This window comes from Anopheles coluzzii, chromosome 3 (assembly GCF_943734685.1).
Source record: "Anopheles coluzzii chromosome 3, AcolN3, whole genome shotgun sequence".
NCBI lineage: Eukaryota > Metazoa > Arthropoda > Insecta > Diptera > Culicidae > Anopheles > Anopheles coluzzii.
Genome location: NC_064671.1, coordinates 62,521,282 through 62,540,554, shown reverse-complemented (window position 1 = coordinate 62,540,554; position 19,273 = coordinate 62,521,282). Strand labels below are relative to the sequence as shown.

At 46.4% G+C, this 19,273-nt stretch overlaps 1 protein-coding gene across 3 annotated transcripts in view; it reads left to right on the top strand.

Moving 5' to 3' along the window:
* The window catches only part of LOC120955048 (A-kinase anchor protein 9), a 39,186-nt gene that overhangs the window by 5,686 nt on the left and 14,227 nt on the right, over positions 1 to 19,273 (top strand). Inside the window, exons 2-10 of one of the 3 annotated variants that reach the window (XM_040375518.2) lie at positions 1,884 to 4,901; positions 4,978 to 5,121; positions 5,348 to 5,737; positions 11,711 to 11,836; positions 11,915 to 13,138; positions 14,370 to 14,537; positions 15,625 to 15,684; positions 17,208 to 17,402; positions 17,485 to 18,027. In XM_040375518.2, the coding sequence (XP_040231452.2) occupies positions 1,884 to 4,901; positions 4,978 to 5,121; positions 5,348 to 5,737; positions 11,711 to 11,836; positions 11,915 to 13,138; positions 14,370 to 14,537; positions 15,625 to 15,684; positions 17,208 to 17,402; positions 17,485 to 18,027 (5,868 nt within the window). The remainder of the gene's footprint in view (positions 1 to 1,883; positions 4,902 to 4,977; positions 5,122 to 5,347; positions 5,738 to 11,710; positions 11,837 to 11,914; positions 13,139 to 14,369; positions 14,538 to 15,624; positions 15,685 to 17,207; positions 17,403 to 17,484; positions 18,028 to 19,273) is intronic. The other 2 variants (XM_040375521.2, XM_040375520.2) reach the window with 2 other exon arrangements.

The following is a 19,273-nucleotide window of genomic DNA, read 5'->3' as shown; positions in this document are numbered from 1 at the left end:
AAAACACGTCGATTGATTGCTTCCGAATGTGCCGAAACCGAAAAGTTGTTTCGACAAATCTTTGTTCTGCTTACGTAGGCGTTTGAAAATGTGTGCTCATGCCGTACGGTATGTTTTTATTGTTGCTTGAGACACATTTTTCAGCGTCAGAGAGGACTCAGTGTAAAGGGTTAAGAAATCATTCACTAGTGGACATTCTCGTTGCTTGATGGATTGGTGTATATTGTAAAATATCTTAACCACCTCCTACTACATTCGTGATCGTGTTTGTGCGTGTGTGTTAAGTCGTCTTTTCTTACGCTATTAGAATTCATACTGCGTGGATTTGAGGAATAGTTGTCCCTTAAAATAGATAAAATTATGTGTAAAATCGTATTTTAAATGAAAAGCCATAATAAAAGAGTATGATCGATGGCGCGCCCCCCTGAGCAAACCCGTCCCGGGAGCTTCGGGGGTCCCTGAATCATCCGTATCATCCGTAATGCACCAACCAACGAATGCTGGCGACGACCGCCTAGTTGCACAGATGCAGTTCTAAAATTAAGCAAACCTCGCCGTAATCGACATGGTTGTTGCTTTCCTTTGCAGTGTTTTCTTTGTGCGTTTGTAGTATTGTTTTGTTGTTGTTTTTACCCTCCTAATCGGAATGCGTGTTTCGGAAAAGGCATACGCCACAATGCATTATTTTGAGTTGTGAGTGATGATTTAAAAGGCATATAAATTAGTGCACCAACACCACCAACAGATGGTGTTATTGAATGCAGTTTTCTGTGTCGGGCTTTCGCTTTCTGTGTGGCAAATTTAGAAAATTAAACCTAAAATGCTCTCCATTTTTGGGAATCTGTCACGATCGCACATATCTTGAGGGCACGTAATACCACTTACCTTACGACGATAGAATCACAGAGTTAACTACACTGTCCTTCCCACTGGGTTATTGGTTACTGCTCTCTGCTATGATGATAATGGGCTCATCTTTCAATGCCCCATCCTCACTTGAAAGTGAACTACGACACGAATCGTCGGGCCCTTTGTTTCATCGCTTACATATCGATCAAACAACTGCTGCTGTCTTCGTAGGAAGCGAACCCTGGAATGTTTTGCTAAAGATAGTTAAAGTTGGGCACATAAAAACGCAAAGCTGATGAAAAATTGCAACTTTTAGCCCCAAAAGCGGGGCACCATCGTTTGGGTTAGGCGGGAAACAGAGGCAAACAAGCGAAGGAGCGCTTATTGGGGAAGTAAACATTGTTTATGGTTCTTACCTGCTACTGTTGCGGCGGAATCCTCTCGGTACGAAATCGCATGTTCAAAGTCGATCCTTTCCCTCCTTTATGCTTTGTAGTAGATATTGGAAAGGATTTCAGTTTGCGTGTTCGGTTTGGTTCCTCCCTATCGCCTCCATCGCCTTAAGGTATCTGATTTTGGAAGCCAATTTTTAACAGTGACTTAGTTCCATTGACCCAAATACGAAATGTAGGGGATACATTAAAAGTTTTCCGTTAGGGTTTGCAGATAAAAGGTCTTTTTTGAATGAAAGTAGTATGACGTTTAAAACTGCTAATCAAGCTTCCATTCGTTAAATCAGTTCTTAGAAGTTTTTAAGTGTTTTTCATGAAAATCAATGAATTGATTCAATGACGAGCTCTCGTGTGATTGCGTCTTGTATAATGTCTGAATAATTCTTTAAATTCAGGTCAGACCATGTGCTCCAGAAAAAGAATCCAGTTGACGCTAATGTGCAAAAATTTACGACGAAACCCTCGGACTCGACCTTTGCTCCCCAACAATGCTCCATAGCCGTTGTGCGACAACTTTGAACTGCTCGTTGAATAACCTTTGCTAATACCCCTTTTTTCTTTCCTTTTCCGGTACATATCCAGGGTCACCAAGGACCTGCAGCGAAGAAAGCCTTTGCCACCGGTGTCACCAGCGGGAGTAGCATCGGCTCGGCTGGGAGTGCCAGCGCCAGTAAATCAACGTCCAGCTACGGCAGCCGCAAGGAATCGTCGGTACGGTTTCGGCTCGAGGACGAGCTGCTCGGCAGTGGCAGCGAGCTCAGCGGAGAAGGCAGTGCCAGCGCGAGCATATCGGAAAGCCTCAGCGCGAATGACAATCATGACGACGATAGTTTAGAGATTATGGAAGAAATAATAGTGCCGCCGGTAGACAACGACCACGACGACGACGATGATGACGAGCAGGCGAATGTGGCCGAAATCAGTAGTGCCAGTGTGCCGACCGACGGCAACAGTGACGATAGTAGTAGCTCCAGGAGTGCGGAAGTGATTGCGTTGAATCGTTCGAAGAAGAAAGGTTCGATTGGTAGTGCCGTTGCCGATCGGAAGCGACAGTTGTTCGATATCGGTGAGGACGAAGACTTTTTGCCCCGCAGTGCGGAACGGCCGCCGAGTGGTGGTAGTGGTAGTGGTTTGTTCGACATCGATCGGTTGCAGTTGTCCGGGGACGAAATTGCACAACATTTTCAAACGACAGTTGAAAGTGACCGGAGCGAGAAAGAGGACAGCCCGTTCCGTGATCGTCCGAAATCGTCCGAAAACGAAGAGTACGAAGATTCCTTCGGACAGGACGGTGGGGAGGGTGAAAGTTCCGTAGGTGAACGGGCCAGCGGGAAAGGAAAAAGCCCGAAACGTCCATTGGAGCTAGTGCAAGTGCATCACGCGAAGGAACTATCGCCCCTTAAAGAGGACGACGTGCTGATAAATGATAGCAAGGTGAACTTGAACGCACTCAAGCAACGGAACCAGCCTATCGTGCAAAGGGGTGGAATAAGGCTAGAAGAAAAGGCTCGAAACCAGAAACCACCGAACGTCATGGCGGAAGAGAGCAATAACAACAGTCAGGATAATAGTCTGAATACGACGAACGACATTTCCGACCTCGCTCCGGACACCGAGAGTGAGCGAGTGGGAAGCGTCGAACTGGACGCGTCCAGCGGTTCGGTGGCACGACAGGGAAAACTTTCCGCCGACTACAGAAGTCGTAGCGTTCCCGATGGCATAGGTGCTGGCAAAGGAAGTGGTGCCGCCGGTCCATCTGGGGCTGGTTTTACGAGCTTAGGGCCGATGAAGATGTCGGAGGCGATGAGCGACCGGCTGTCGAACGAACCGTCCGGCAGTTCGTCTTCCGGTGGGAGCGGCATATCGGAAGATTTACGCGAGCGAATACTAACCACGAGCAAATCGTTCGAGGAGGTCAAGGCGCAAGGTGTCGCAGCGATAGAAGTGCTGGAAGATAAGACCGAACGACCGGGCGGAGAGCCGGCGAAACCGATGGAACGTGTGCCGGTCGATCAAAAGGAAGCGCTGGAAGACATTTCCGAGGAATCGGAGCATACAGTTGGAGGTGGTGGTGGTGGTAACTCATCGAACACGGACGACGAACAGCAAAGGATAATGGGAGTGAAGGTGACGAGCCGGCAGCAGGAGGGCGCTAGTCCCGTGCCTGGGAATCTCATCGAACGAGGCAAGGAGATGCGCTCCATTCTCGAGGAGAAGCTGCTACAGAAGCAGCACAGTGTGGTTGGCAGCACGATCTACGAGGATAATAAGGAAAATATTCCCGAAGGAGGCTCGCTAAAGGCGGGACCGGAATTCGACAGCGTCATCAGCCTGAAGATGTTCCAAACGATGGAGAACGAGATACGCAAACTGCACGAAATCATCGCCACGAAGGATGTGCTGTTGAATGCGTACGGCGGGCGCAAGGAGGGCGGCACGGCACAGGGGAAGGAAACGAACTCGTGCAGTAGCCGTGCGGAATCGTTGCGCGAGCAGCCACCATGCCGATCGCACAACAGTGACTCGATCAGCATGGCCACCAACTCGACCGAGTATCGGCCGGTGGGTGAGCTGGCGGACATGGCCAGTGCGGAGAAGGATCTGTACGGGAAAATAATGGAGCGCAACCAGTGGATCGAGCTGCTGGCGGACAAGCTGAAGGAATCGCTGCAGGAACGCAACCAGCTGCAGTCGGAGGGCGAAAAGCTGGCGGCGGAAGTGACGCAGCTGAAGAAACAGCTAGCCGAAACGGTGGAGAGCATGAAGCTGAAGGCGCAGAGCAGCAGCTGGGCCGGTGTGCGGCCGCCGGATCAGGAAAGCACCAGCGGCGGAGGCGGTCAACGCATCTCGGAAATATCGATCGATCTCGTGAGCGAAACCGAGGATGGTGGGCTGTCCGATTTTCCCGACCTCTATGACGATCCACCGCTAGGGGCCACCGAGCGGCTGCTCGAGCCGCCCGGGTGTAGCGATTTTTCCGAGCTCAACCCAATGCACATTCCGCTGAAGATTTCGAAACAGCTAGAACAGTTCCGCCGCTACCTGGCGCCCGACGAGGTGCGGCTGTTCAACATGGTCCAGGGGAAGTTTGATGATTTTCTTACGCAAGAGCTCGATAAAGTGCGTGACGGTGGGGAAACGGAAAATCGCGTGCTACGGGAGCAGCTGCAGATAGAGCGGGCGGAGAAGGAGCAGGAAGTGAATCGGCTCAGACAGATGCTGGGAAGCGTAAAGGCCGGTTCGATCGAGATCGTCGCTTTGCGCACCGAGCTGGAGGCACGCCACACGCAAGAGATGGCCGATCTGCGCACGTACTTCGAGAAGAAGGTGGTCGACCTGGAGAAACAGTACTCGGAGGAGGTGTTTTCGCAGCAAAGTCGTCGCCTGTCGAACGATGATACGGCATCGGAAATATCGGGCGCGGAAGAGTTCCCGGAAGAGAACGGAGGCTACCAGTCGAAGCACACGAGCCCGCGCCGGAAGCACAAGGAGGGCATCTATCTGAGCCCAACCCACCGGAAGATAACGCCAACAACGATCGATGCAACGGATGCGAGCGCGGACGAGGTTCTTGTGGTAGAAATTATCGAGGAACAGGAGGTATGAAGAAGTTAAATGAGTTGTTGATTAAATTAAGTGTTATTAATTTTAAACTGTATTATTGATTGTTTGACAGCACCGTCACTTGTCGGCGGAAGAGGTTCGTGAATTTTACCAAAGTAAAATCAAGGAACTGAACGCACAGCACGAACGAGTCTTTGCAAATCTGCGAGGGAAACTGAAAGCGTACGAAGCCAAAGAGCAGGAGAAACACGTGCTGGTAAGTGCTTATGCAGTAAATAAGTTTGATTTGCATGATCCTATTCCGTACGCCTAATGTTGCATGATTGTTGACCTTAACTCCTCACTCATTCTTTTTCGAGTTTAGTTACAAGCACAATAAACTCTCCTTCCTCATGTTGCGATCCATTCCACGATGTTATAACCTTCCTCTCAGTTCACGTAGTTACTCATTGTGTGTTGAAACCTTCTTCATCATTCTTCAGTCTAATCAAACGGCATCCACCTCCTCCGTTGTGAAGGATCACTGCTCACCAATGCTAACAAATGAACCACAACCACCGCCAACACCACCACCACCTAAGCCATCGGTCGATCGTCGTCCCCCATCACCCACCGACACCTCGGACGCGGCAAACATTCATGCCGATGATGCACCGCTAACTAACCCCTGCTCATCCGATACTAACAAGATTGTGCAGGAGCGGCCCGAACAGGTGCTCGGATCGATCCGGCTGCAAACGCCAACGTCTGTGGGAGAGTTGGGATCGGACAGTGATCTGCAGGAGATCATTGACGGGTACGAGCGACGGCTGCAAGAGCAGGTAGCCCTCGCCCGGCAAGATGTGTTGAAGGAGCTGGAAGTGCAAATACAGGTAAGTGGCAAGGCCCGGCACGGAAAGGAACGGTTCCGCTGTTGATTTACCCGTGGTGGTGTTGCATGCAAGCATGAAAACCCGTTCGTTGTATGCAACTAACATTGTCCTGCAAGCGATGGATGCAGCGCCATCTGTTGTGTGATAGCGAAAACTGCGAATGGTTCCTGCGAGGGAAATTTCTCGTATGCTTCCATTAACACGTTTTACTTCCATCTTTTGGCTTATATATTATTCATTCAAAGTTTTAATGCTCTCCAAACTCATTTTTTGTTTTCGATAGTAATATAACGACTAATTATGCATCAACTTATTAAGTTGGTATAAATAGATAATAAATTATTATTGAAATGATGTATCTTCACCACGTTTCATGACGTATCCTGTTTTGTTAAATTGGATGGTTAATTTTTACCCTATCGTTCCTTATGATTCATAGGCTCACGGGTAGAGCTCATGAAAACATCAATGCGATAAGCGATAAGCTTCGTTGATGACCAGAAGAGGCATCCTATCAAGGGTACAATTATTGGAACGTACAAATGATGGAAAAAAAGACTGCAACGGAATGAGAGGCAACTGTGGGACCCAGCACATCATTCAGCCTTTCTACAATGTTCAAATAAACGGGAGTTATCGTTTCAAATCTCTTCCCCCTTTAATTCGCTCACCATTAAACTTATGCTTCTGAGTGCCATTCGGTTTGGGGGAAATGACACACTCTGGTACAACATTCTCCGCTTGTCGCTTGTGTCGTACTGTGCTGGTGCGTGTTGGTGCGGTCCGGTCGCTCAGGAGAAGGGCACGCACGCGCGAAGAACTTTGCGTTAGAGCGTGAGCACAAGCGTGTGTGGATCGTTCAGTATTTTTAGATCAATTGCTGCTCGAATGAGAGAACCGTTGGCTGTTTTGTACTTCAGTTGAATTTCAAATTCTAATCAGTGAGGATGGGAATCGAGTGTGTTGTCACGCAATGACGCAATTGAGGCAGAGTTCGTACATTGATTTGCATTTGGACTCTGTCTGTAGTTTTGGAACGCTTGGGTTTACGCGCCAAAATATTGCTTTTACAAAATTGATGCCTTTTTTCTGTGAAGAGAGTGTTGTGTAGTGAGGTATAACAGTGAATGTACGCTAATTTCAAATACCTAAATTTATAAAGTGATTTGATGAATGAGGATTCCCCATAGCGCGATAATAATGGTAGTAGTTCTAAAGTGACCCGTAGCAGTATTGCCAAAGAGCGGTGACAAAGGCGACCCAGTGTCTCCATCTTGTACACTGAGTGTAGTACCTTTCGGTGGGAAAGTCTCATTGCGAAGATCGACCTGGTCTGGTGGTGGTGCACCGTGCAACGTGTGAAGGGAACAGAACCGTGTCAGAAAAGTAAAACAAAAAGTCATCGTTTCGCCGTGTCCGGTACGCATTGATATTGTGGGCCGATATTAATAGAATTTGTGGCGTGTTTGCAAATATAAAATCCCTTCGCGTGGAGGAAGTGACGACAGACGCAATAGACGTACGCCTGGGTAAGAAGGTAATGATCATCAACGCAGATTAAGTGCGAGAAGGAGGACCTGCGGGCCCTCGGTGGGGTTGTTTTTTTTCGGGCGGCTGCTGCTGGGAAACCATGGGAATAATTTGGTGGCCGAATGTGTTTGTGTGCGCGTATGTGTTTTGGTTGATTCTGTTGAGTTCTTCACATGGGAAAAAAGAGCACGTTAAACATGTGCTTGACAAATGTTGCAGTACCGCTTATCAACTAAATACGGTTTTGGCTGTGTTATTATCATTTGGTTCACATGTGGGTCAGTTTTGGCGTAGTGAGCGTTTTTAGATTTAATAAGCGCAAAGGGAAACTGGCCGGTCTTTGTTGATTTTGGACCAAAACGCTATAAACCCATTTTTGTTACTTTCTTGCTCCTTTTGCTCTTTCTTCTTCTTCTTTGGCTCAAGAACCGTTGTCGGCCATGGCCTGCCTGTACCACTTGTGGGCTTGGCTTTCAGTGACTTCCCCCCCCCCCCCCCCCCATAGCAGGATAATCAGTCCTAAGTATAGGGGCACGGTCCTTTCGGGACTTGAACCCATGACGGGTATGTTATTAAGTCGTACGAGTTAACCACTAGACCGGCTTAGAGTGCGTTTATCGGCGGAAGGAGGACATTTATCGAGGAAATTTGACATTTATCGGTTAAAAACATGTCAACAATCATTCGCAAACATACAAAAACCACACGCAATCGTATTTTGATTGAGATGAGAGAATAAAAAATAGAATAGCTGATTGTTGAAACAATTGTTATAAAAACATAATAATTTAAACTCTTTAATACATCAAAAACCATCACACAATGAAATGTTTAGATGTAGGAATGTAGGTACTCGCGCTGTCAACACAGTGATAGGAGCAAATATGCAAATATACAGATATAAAAATTAACTATTGACACACATTCATATGCTTATCAGCAAAAATAAACTTTTTTCTGTATCTTAATAACATTAAATCATATGAGTCAGTGTGAGCTCTAGTATGTTGGTGTTGATGATTGGGAGTCGTTCACTTACTGAATGTAATACGTTTTATTTCCTACGTACAATTAGTTTCAAAGTGTTAAATAACTTATACCTGCCTTAAGGCCGGGCTACATTGATCGTACTCGCAAGCGTAATTTTGATTTTCACTAGCGCATCTGGCGGCGGTTGACCGAAGCATTTTGTCAAACAATTTGGTGCCGCTCCAGAAAATACGTTAATTTTCCATGTTTTTTACTTAAATCGAAGGAGAAAAGTTTTGTAAAACGTAGATACACATGTTTTGCACGCATTGTATCCATTTTTGCAATGGAAAACGATGGAAAAACTACTAAATTTTGAGATCCGGCAGGTCCATTCCCTCGATGACCAAAAAAAGCTTCCACCAGCCGCCGCCAGATGCGCTAGTGAAAATCAAAATTACGCTTGCGAGTACGATCAATGTAGCCCGGCCTTTATACGTTTTACTTGGTACAACAACTATTGCAGCAAGAACACCAACATTGCTCCATGCGTCAGGCTGTGGCAGTAAACCTAATTAATTTCTGATAATTAAATAAAAAACAAATTATAAACATGCAGATTTTATGTCGATCATAATACTCTTAATACTCTTATAATACTCTTTGATATTTAATTAGTACGAGATTCGATGGATCATTTGTATGTAAAAATTAAACATAACTAAATCAAGCTATTTCGGCTTTTATAGCTATTCCGGTGAATTTTCAAGATCATATTCCGTGCATCTATCTACATGCATCCGGTCCTCTCCGGTGTGATGCACCCGCAGCACCACATTTGATGGAAGTTAAATTTAAACGTAAACATTTCCGGTGCCTTTGAAATGCACTTGGACGGTTACCCTCCCTTTTCCTTGTATTATGCCAAAAATAAACCAACATTTTCCTTCCGTTGCTGCGTGTTTGTGCGCCTTCTTGTGATGCGTATAATCCAGCTTGAACCTTTTTTTTTTGTTTTTCTGTGTAATTGAATCCTTACCACTGTCTCCCTGTTTTGTGATGCGAGCTCGTGAGTTGACACATTTCTTTCTCTTGCTTGTTTTGTTTTATTTTACGGTGGCGCCCTTCTCCATAGACGGAACCAGATTTGGCCCAAATCCGTCAACACGCTTGATGCTACCCCAAAATTAAATTAATACTAATGACCGTCGATGGAGGCTGTGTACACACGGGCGGGAAACTGCTTGTCCCCTGTAGATGATGCTGAAAAGAGGCTTCCGGTTTAGTGAGGAGCTAAAAATAAACCAACAATTACTATCGCTCTTTTTGTTTAGTGTTTGGTTCATAGTAAATTGTAACCGATATGATAACAACATTGGAAGCGCCATCAACGTCATCACAACATTGTTGAAACGTTCGTAATTTCAAATGAAACACCCGAGGCACTGCTCTCTCGCATATCCGTCTCAATTCAGCACAGTTCGATCCACTTGAAGTGTAGAAAGCTTTTCACCATCAATGTGATTCGCTTCGATTGCAACGACCTGGAGGGGTGGGAAATGCGGTGCAAAATCGCGCCAACGAATTTGTACTTAAAATATTTTCCTTCCATTATACCCGATGACGGTCGAGTCGGGGTGCTGTTTTGTGTATTTGTGCAATTTGCACAGAGAAACTCATAACAGCTTTTGACGTGTGTATATGGGTATGAAAATGACGATGTTCAGTTGCTGTTGGGATTGAACGAGAATGTTATGGCTGATTTTTAATTATTTATTTACGCACAATTTATTTACTTGGCCGGTTCTCTACTTGATCTTACGACTTGATTGCTGTTTATTGTGAATAGAAGTTTTGGTTGTCAACCGTGGAGTTTGTTAGTGAATCGTTGGATATAATAAGCCACCACCAGACAAACATCCGACTTGCGAGACGATCCGCTTCCTTCGCGGTTTCGCTGTTTGGTTCCGTACCACGATTGCTGGCTCATTTCGTGCTTAAGAAACGGCCCCAGCGTCGAGCGAGCGGCCAGCCAGCCCACACACAAGACTGATCGCACCACATGCATTAAGGCGATATGGTTGAAATGTTCCCGCGGTATCTGCGCCCGAGTTCGGGGAATGAGTGACGCTTTACATGCCACACCGGGGCTACTTTATTCCGGCATTTGAAACTACGAGATCGAGGGGAGCATCGGAGGAGTGCAAGGGAAGGTTCAGTGTGCCATAGAATGGCGGCGTTTAGATGCATTCTGCAGCCGCGAAACGTCAACGATGCGACCGTTTTTCTTATCCACAAGCACATCTCAACTTATGCTCAGTTTATGCTGCCTAATGTCGCCGACAGACCCCCGAATGGACCGGGCTGGGGCTGTGGCAGCTTCATGAACGGTTCTGGGAGTGATGGGGATGATGACTTCTACCGACTCCACCATGCAAGGGGCTAAATATAAACCCCGAAAGAACGGCGGCGTGTTCTGCTAGTAGTGGTGCGTTGCAGCTTCAGCTGCAAGATGCATTGCAGTTGTTGTTTTTATTTTTACTTTCCCTTCCCCATATTTAAACCCAACCAAAAATTCCTCCGGAATTGCTGCTGCTGCGCTTGGATTGGGCAGCATGCGCGGGGCATGTTGTGATAGAGATCAATGGCATTGGGTTGGCATGGGCAGAGTGTCTGTGCGTTTGTTCTTTTACAGTCGTATGGAAGGTTGTTATGGTTGCTTCTAGACAAGACACGACGAACCCCAAATTGTCATCAATTTCTTTCGAAATCGATGAGACTGTTTTTACAATACCATGATCATCATCCGCTTAAAATGAATCGATTTGATTGGAGCGTGTTTCGTGGTATTAATTGGTTTCAGTCCCCACGAATTAATCAACGCGTGGAGTCGATGGTTATGCCAGCTCAATATGGGAAGAGAAGTTGTAAAGGAAAAGTACTTCTCTATATATGTATGTTTGTGCACGTGTAAGGAAGGCTCGATAGTTACGACTTTGTTTACATCATTCGAACGGCAATAACCGCTCCTCTTTCACAAACAATAATCTGTATAACATTGAAACACAAGCTGTGGGTTCCGTATGGTAAGGGTAGGAGTTGTCCGAGTAATGTTTTGTTATGCTCAATTTTTCAATTGTGTGTATGTTTTTTTATTATTTCTTTGTGTACCACATGAACCACCCTATACGTACACAAACTCAAAGTGATGCAAAGGGAGGCAAATGATTAGGGTTCTAACGGCGTTATGGCGTCGTCGATGGGAGGATTATCGACGCCACGTGTGTTCAGTACCGAGTGGTGGTTTTATACGCTCCCTGATCATAGAAAAAATCTGATTTGGGTTAGAAGTTTTTTCATAATTTGTTGCCAGAACTGAACGCGAAATTCAATGATTTTTTTTTTAATTCTAAAAAAAGGAAGTTTACAAACTTATCCACTTTTGATTACATTCAATGCGCTTTCTCTTTACAGGCTCTTCTCAGTGACAGCTCTTTCGAGGACAGCCATTGGCCACCGGAGCTGGTTTTGCTGCGGGAAAAGTTCACGGCCAAGAGCCAGCTGGAAATCGCTCAACTGCAACTCAAACATGAAGAAGAGGTAAGGCCGCAGTTTTGCTTGGTGTGCGTAAAATCATCAAACCCTTAATGCGCCCCCAATCAATATCCATACTTCCAGATGGCCCGAATGAGGAACGACTTCGAGAAGCAGTTGCAGCGTAAGCTGAAACGCCACACAACCTTTGACTCTAGCCGGGGGCTCGACAAAATCATTAGCGAGCGTGATAACCTGCGCGAGCTCTCGTCGACGCTGCGCAATGTGGTCGGCGGGCTGGCCAAATATTTCTCCATCTGCGAGGAGGATCTCAACAGTACGGTGCTGGAGGAGCTGCACCGTTACCAGCAGTTGCAGCAGCAGGCCAATGAATCGCAGCAAACGGTTGACTTGGGCAGTGAGGATGGTCAGACGCACGAACCGTCGGCAGTAGACTGCAGCGCCAACGAAAGTGCACTGAACGTTACGGACGTATCGTTCCTGGCATCATGCAAACTGCTCAAATTCGCTCCCGACGTGTCCGGTATCATATCCATCATTGAGGATCCATCGCTGGTCGAGTACGTGTCGGCAAAGGCGCAGCAGCAGCGTGACGACGGCACGGAGCCGGAAAACATCTCCCTCAACCTGGAAGAGTGTCTGGAACGGTTGCGGGCGGAAGCGCTCAGTCTGCTTGCCCTGTCCGAGCGTATCAAGCAAAAGTCGTCCAGCGGTACCACCACGAAAGAGGACGAGTCCGATCGGGTGTCCGAAAAGAATGACAGCTGCGAGGAGGAAGATGGTTTGAAACGGCGCGGTAAAGCGCTCGAAAGTGCTCGCTCGTTCGATGAAAACATTGGGCGACAACAGGATGGACCGGACCGACTGAGCGATGCGAAATCGAACGGTGCGCATGGCTGCCGTAGCCTTCCGATCGATCTGACCGGATTGCAGCTAAACGGAGAACTGAACATGCAGCTGCACGAGCTGAAGAATCGGCTGCTCAAGTCGGAAGACGAGCGCAAACTGCTCGAATCGGAGCTGGCCGAAGCGCGCAGCAAGCAGAGCAGTCTCGTGAGCGAGCTGTCCGAAACGAAGCAGCATCTGCTCGAGCTCAACAGCCAGCGGGTCGAGTTTAGCGAAGGCTACGGGACGAATGCGCTACTGCCGACGGCGCAGCGTGTGAACAACTCGTTCGTGGAGCTGCAGGAGCGTGCGAAGGTGCTGCTGGGCAGTACCACGGGTGCGGGGGCAGATCAAACGATCGAGGACAGTTCGATGCTGCTGCAGCTGGTGGAAGACTTCTGCCGGGAAGGGGAACGCTACCTGGAGGATGGCAAGCGCGACCGGATGGATTTGCAATTGCAGGTAGGGTTTGTAAGGGGAGGCACCATTAATGTTTTGAAATCAGCATTCGGTTAATTTTTTTTCGATCGTGCTGTGTGGTATAATTTAAACAATTTGGTTGGACTCATTCACACCTTACAGTGGAGCAGAATGTGCTCAGAAAATGTCGCAATAATCAAGCAAATGGATCGTGTTAAGGCAAAAGTGTTGCTCTTGCTCCCTCTAACGTAGATTATATTTATGCAAGCGTACGCACAAGCATGTGTGAACAACATTTCACCTTTGGCGGGATGAAAATGTTGCCCTAGATACGTCGGAACCTATCGATTCTCTTTGGATTGCCAGCAGATTGAAGGCATATGGGTTTGGGTTTAGCACACGGGCTTCCTGGACGAGCTTTAGTCAAGAGGTGCTGTTTCGTTTACCAAGTTTAATGAAAACTGTCATCAGCACTTGAGCTTTACATGAAGAGCAATCTTTTCACCTCAACATTGTAGAGTGTGGGGCGCAATCAACCCGCTAGATGGTGATTGAAGCAAAAAAAATCCTTACCGAGAAAATCAAATCTCCATTGACAATGTTAATGACGATGGGGAGAGGTGGAAAGGCATAATAATGATGTGCTTTCCATTCTTTTTCCCTCTCTTTCCCATTCCTCTGGTGATGTGAACGATCATTCATTTAATTTATGCCAGATAAGAGAAAACATCCTTTCGCTGGCAATCATTTTCGCTGCCGCTCTTCTCCACCCATTCCTACCGACGGCCGTGGCGCCTCCTGTCTGTAAACAGCTGTTATTTTTCAAGCCGCCCAAAATTGCTTATCACGGTGGAGAGGCCGGGTGGGTTCAACTTTCTTGCCATTTCTTGTTATTGTTATCTGAGATGCTTGCCGAGACTGACGCCATTCCGAGAACTGTCTTACGATGTCACAGTTTGCCACATTATCCTATATTGTTTCTGCGCCTTCGTCTCAAACCGGTTTTTCTTCTTCTTTTTTTACTTTCATGTTCCATCTTCCGAACACACTCCTGGCCCTGATGCTGTACCATATGGTATTGTGCGCGCATTTTGCTATGCAACATTCCTCGGGGTGGCTGGACGGCTCACGCTGGATGAATGAAACGCCGAAAATACATGCCAAATTTCTATGGAAAATCGATGAAACGCCGATACACTGGCGCAAACGATGTGACCGTCCCGACCGGTACCACCGGTATTGATTGGGCTTTGTGTGATGTGACCGACGGCAGATTGAAGCGGCCGATAAACAGCTTAAAGCAACGCGACAGTTCCTGGAAGATCAGGCCGCCGAACGTGAGCAGGAACGTGACGAGTTCGTCAAGGAAATCGAGCGGCTGAAGGGCGCGATGCGCGAGAAGGAAAAGGATAAGGTGAACTTTGAGCGTGCCAGCAAGGAGGTAAGTTTCTTCGTCCGGCACAGCAAAGGCGTGCTGTGTGGGTGTTTGAATGTTGTGTTGTGTGGGTTGCTCAATACGGGGTGTTTGTGCACTGGTGCTGGCCATCCGTACATATATATCCATTGCCTGTCGCCGATTGGCTGCTGCGAACGAGGGGATATGGGGGGTTTGCCTGCTCTTCCACATCTGTGGCGTGTTGTGAGTTCGCGTGCCCACCAAATGGGGGGTTTTCGCGCTGGGCATTGCCGGTATTAAGGATAGAGAGCAATAAATACACAATTCCTTCACATACACACCCATTCGTACACACACATACACAAACGAACACATGGATGCTTTATGGGCGACGCGGGAGGCTATTGGTGTGTTTGTAAAGATAACACCATATGTTTAAAATGTATCTTTGTGGAACAAACAACAAGGATTAGCATTGGGACGTAGGAGAGTTCGTAATAATCGTAATGACTAACGGCGCCAAAGCACAACAAACATGCACACACCTCTTATGCGAAGCACCGTAGCTGCTGCTGCTGCTGCAGGCTAATACATTACATTAGTGCGCCATAACGATGCCACGTAACTCTTGGATTGGAAATCATCACCTGTAGCTCCTACATGTACTACCCCCATATACTAACGTGTCGTTTTTCGCCTTTCTTGTATTTTCTTCTCTTCTTTCTTTCTTGTATGCAACGCTTTCACCATCTGTAAATGCACTCACATATTACACGCGTGTTTCGCACCATACACACAATTCAACATCAACGTCAACAATCACATGACGGACGAAACAACGAACGAACAACGTCCGTGTGAATTCTAATGTAAATTATTTACCCGTCTACGACGAACTAACTGCTGCTGATATTTAACTGTATTAATGTAAACTTTAATGTATCTGTTGTAATTTCCAACTTTTTCGGGATTGGTATATGGTTTGATTTGATTTGATTTGATTTTTGGATTTTATTTCATCTCTCGTATTACCTCGCATTATTATTATTTCTCCCCTTCACGACGTACGACGTTTCTCGTTTGGCTCGTCGTGAATGCACCACTCTTATTTCTTCACCACTTGCCTTATTAGGAGGGACTATGCGTGAGCGACTGTAGATATGCAAAAGAGTGTCGGGCAATTGCTGCAAACGTAAGTGGTAGTGATAGTTTAGTTTTAAAGGTGTCAATGAAACTCCCACAACTCCCTGCGCTCCTAGGTGTAATTTTGAGTAGTAATTATGGTACACAGCAGCACCTCAGTACACACACAAACACAGCTTCATGGTATTCGTAGCGTTTTTGGGTGCGCATATGCACTGTTAGTTAGATTCGCTTTTTTTCTGGTAATTGGTATTTTAGCAAATAATAGCACTGAACAATCATTAGAAAGGTACAAATATTGACGTATATGCTTTGTGCGATAAAAACAAGAGTCATTTGGGTCAGAATCAAGCTGATATATTTAACACAGGGAACACAGAACATGATATAGCTTTACCAAAATATTGAATGGTCATGGTTACATTCTCAATGGTGGTCAACAGTATTATTAAGTAATGGAGAACGGATAAGTTATGCTTATCATCTGATGGATGATAAAATTTGTTAGTGTACAGATATACAAACTAAACGATATACATCCACCCTATAGCACACTAAACGATATGAAATTAATTAACTGTGAAATCGGAAATGAAATGAAAAAATAGCGTGGAACAGATAACGAAAGTAGCGCAACGGATATTGCTTCATCTTTATTTTTTTGTACAAGTTTTATTTTAAAAGTAAAACTGTGGCTCTATCGCTTCTCTGCCCTTCAATAAGCACTCAATTATTACAGCGCAAAAACTTTGTCCTGTGCGAAATCTCATTATCGATTTTGTTCTACTTTGTTCGGTTTGCTTCCGCCACAACTTTTCTCTTTTCCGAGTAGCGCAAGGCGGCTGTAGTTTTTACCCCTCAAGCATACAACCCATTCGTCGGTAATTCCGAAACACCAACCCATGCAGTGCCACAGTGGAGATGGATTTTATGTCCCTCCTCATGTTAATGCTTATAGCTCCCATATCTCTCATCTCATCTTGCATCGTTATCGTCACTTCTTTTTCATTTCCAGTAGTATCTATCACGAGACTGACTAGGATAGGATTAATATGGCATGGTCCGGAGAGCCTCCACAACAGTTGCTTTTTTTAGTATTGAGTATTAATTTTAGTGTATGACATAAACAGAGTATTGTGAATTGTGAAATTGAAGAAGAGAAACATTTTGGAATGCTAGACCCCCACCATCACCATAACCATCGTCTCATAGAGAGTGCCATTGAGAATGACTACCGTAAACCTTTCCCAGTTGAGTTGCATTTTGGAAATTTCCCCTTATGCATTCTTGTACAAAACAGCTGTAGTAGTTTCATATAATGCTAGAAATTGACTTTAAAAGCTAAAGCGAAAGCGCAATGGATTACGTGTTCATGGTGAAAAGGCGTTTGAAGTTTGAAAATGAATCAATCGAAAGATGTGCGTAGGCTTGAGAATAGCTGGTTAGCTTCCGGAGCGGGAGAGAGTTTGATGGAAAAAGGAAAATGAAAAAGTAAAAAAAAAAAAGACTAGTAATAATCCCATCCTGTGCTTGCTCTGTGCACGCGGATGCATTGCCAATTGTTGCCAACAGCTGGAATCGATGGAACAGCAGGTGAAGGAGCTTACGACGCAAATCGCCGATCGGGATGACCGGTTGCGAAAGATGGAAGCCGACCTGAAGGACTCCATCGATAAGGGTTTCACGCTGCGTGAAATTATCTCCGAGCTAGAGACGCAGATCGAAAGCAAAACCATCAACGAGCACGTTCTGGAGACGAAGGTTAAGGTAGGTAGAGAGGACGGAGAGTGCTGCGAGATCCAGGAGCGCAAGTAGTAAAGTATGCCGCGACTCCTTCCGCTTTCTGTAGGAGCTCGAGAAGTACATCGACGTGCAGAATCTGCAAAATGAATCACTCCACCATGAGATGGAAAGCGTGAGGACGGATTTGGCCGGCCGCGGGTACGACGCCAAGATTGCCAAGCTGGAGGAGGAGCTGCGGCAGCGCCAACCGTCGGCCGAGCAGAGCATTGTGCTGGAGGCACTTACCGTGCAGCTGCGCGACATCGAGGAAACGCTCGACCGGAAGACGAAGAATCTGGAGACGCTTCATTCGACGTCGGGCGCTTCGGTGGGATGCAGCAGCCCTTCGGAGGACGTGTCCGTCAACCAGGACAGTCCGTTGCATCGGCAGCGCAGGAGTGCCGGTGGGGCTGGTGGGGACGGTGCGGCGGAAGAAGACGGCGGTTCGCCGAATGGCGGTGGCGATAAACCGAAAGTAACGCCGCTGCCGGTCGATGAAGTGCAACGGATATTCGATAAGCTGCATCGACACTCGCGCGTTGAAGACGTGGCTATCAAGCGTATCAACGATCTGGAGATGCAAATTAGCAACATCAGAGGAGGTTATGCGGTAAGTGACGGATTTAAACGTTCCTTCTTTACTTTGTTACATGGTTCGGGGAATGGGTGTGCCATTATCCTTTGTTACATTGGTTTAAGTGACTTATAGCTTCATTATGCTTGGCACGGTCGTGCCAATCATAAGCTGTTGTAGAAGAAAAAGCAATTCTATTCCATGGTGAAAACGTTACCTACATTGCGTGCCAAAGAGTCAATCATCGTCAATATTAACTACAACCCTATTTTTAAGCTTTTTTTTATGTTTGGGTACAACAAGTTAAGATGCAAACTAACGTGTGCGATGAGTGATGAAGTCATTCTCACGCCACTTATAGCTAGTTCCTGTTTACTCGCCATTTGTGTTTTGAATCTCTGCGTGAAAACGATACGACTCACTTGGATATTAAGGATCAACAGCTCACTACCACTCACTGGGTCTATGTTTTGATATGAAACCTCCGGACCTTGAATGATGCTGTGATATTTATAGCCATTGCAAAGTAACTTATCTGCTCCGATTTTTTTGCCTTCCGAACACTCTGCAAGCAAGTGAAAATAAACATTTCGAACCAAAACGTGTTTTCGGTATGGAAATGTAGTCGTCCCTCTCAGTGTGTGCTCGGTGACAGCCAAAGTGACCGTTTCTATATGGTGTCGCGAGCTGAACTTCAATGTCCCACTGGGTGACGGACGGTTTCCCAATCATGGGAACGACCAGCAAAGTCAAAGTCCGGTCAATGTCATACGTGTTCGTGATCAACCAAACGATCAGCCACGTCTGGGATGTTAGGCCAGCGCCGTGAAATGTCCTGCATTGGTGTTTGCTGTATTTCCATGTTCAATGCCATGTGACATCAGTAGGTCAGCTTTGACAGAACTAAGACATTTGATTGTAGCTCTAGCGTCCAACAGAAATTCCGAATGGCAAACCATTGTCAATTTCTATCACGTCAGATCGCCACTACATTGCAACACTAATATTGTTGAATGAAGTTTATTTCTCCCTCACACTGCCAGCATTCGATCGTCGTGTGCTCGATTGAGGATCTTAATTTGTCGACTGTGTGCGATATCCGTACATGACGTCTTTATGATCGTTGGGAAGAAGTGAAAGAGAAAGTGTATGTGATCGTCCGGTGGGGGTTTGTTTGAGATCACTCTACATAGAACCGTTTTCTGGTGTAGTTGCGTTGTGGAATCGCTCTCTCTCTCTCTCTCTCTCTCTCTCTCTCTCTCTCTCTCTCTGCCTCTCTTCA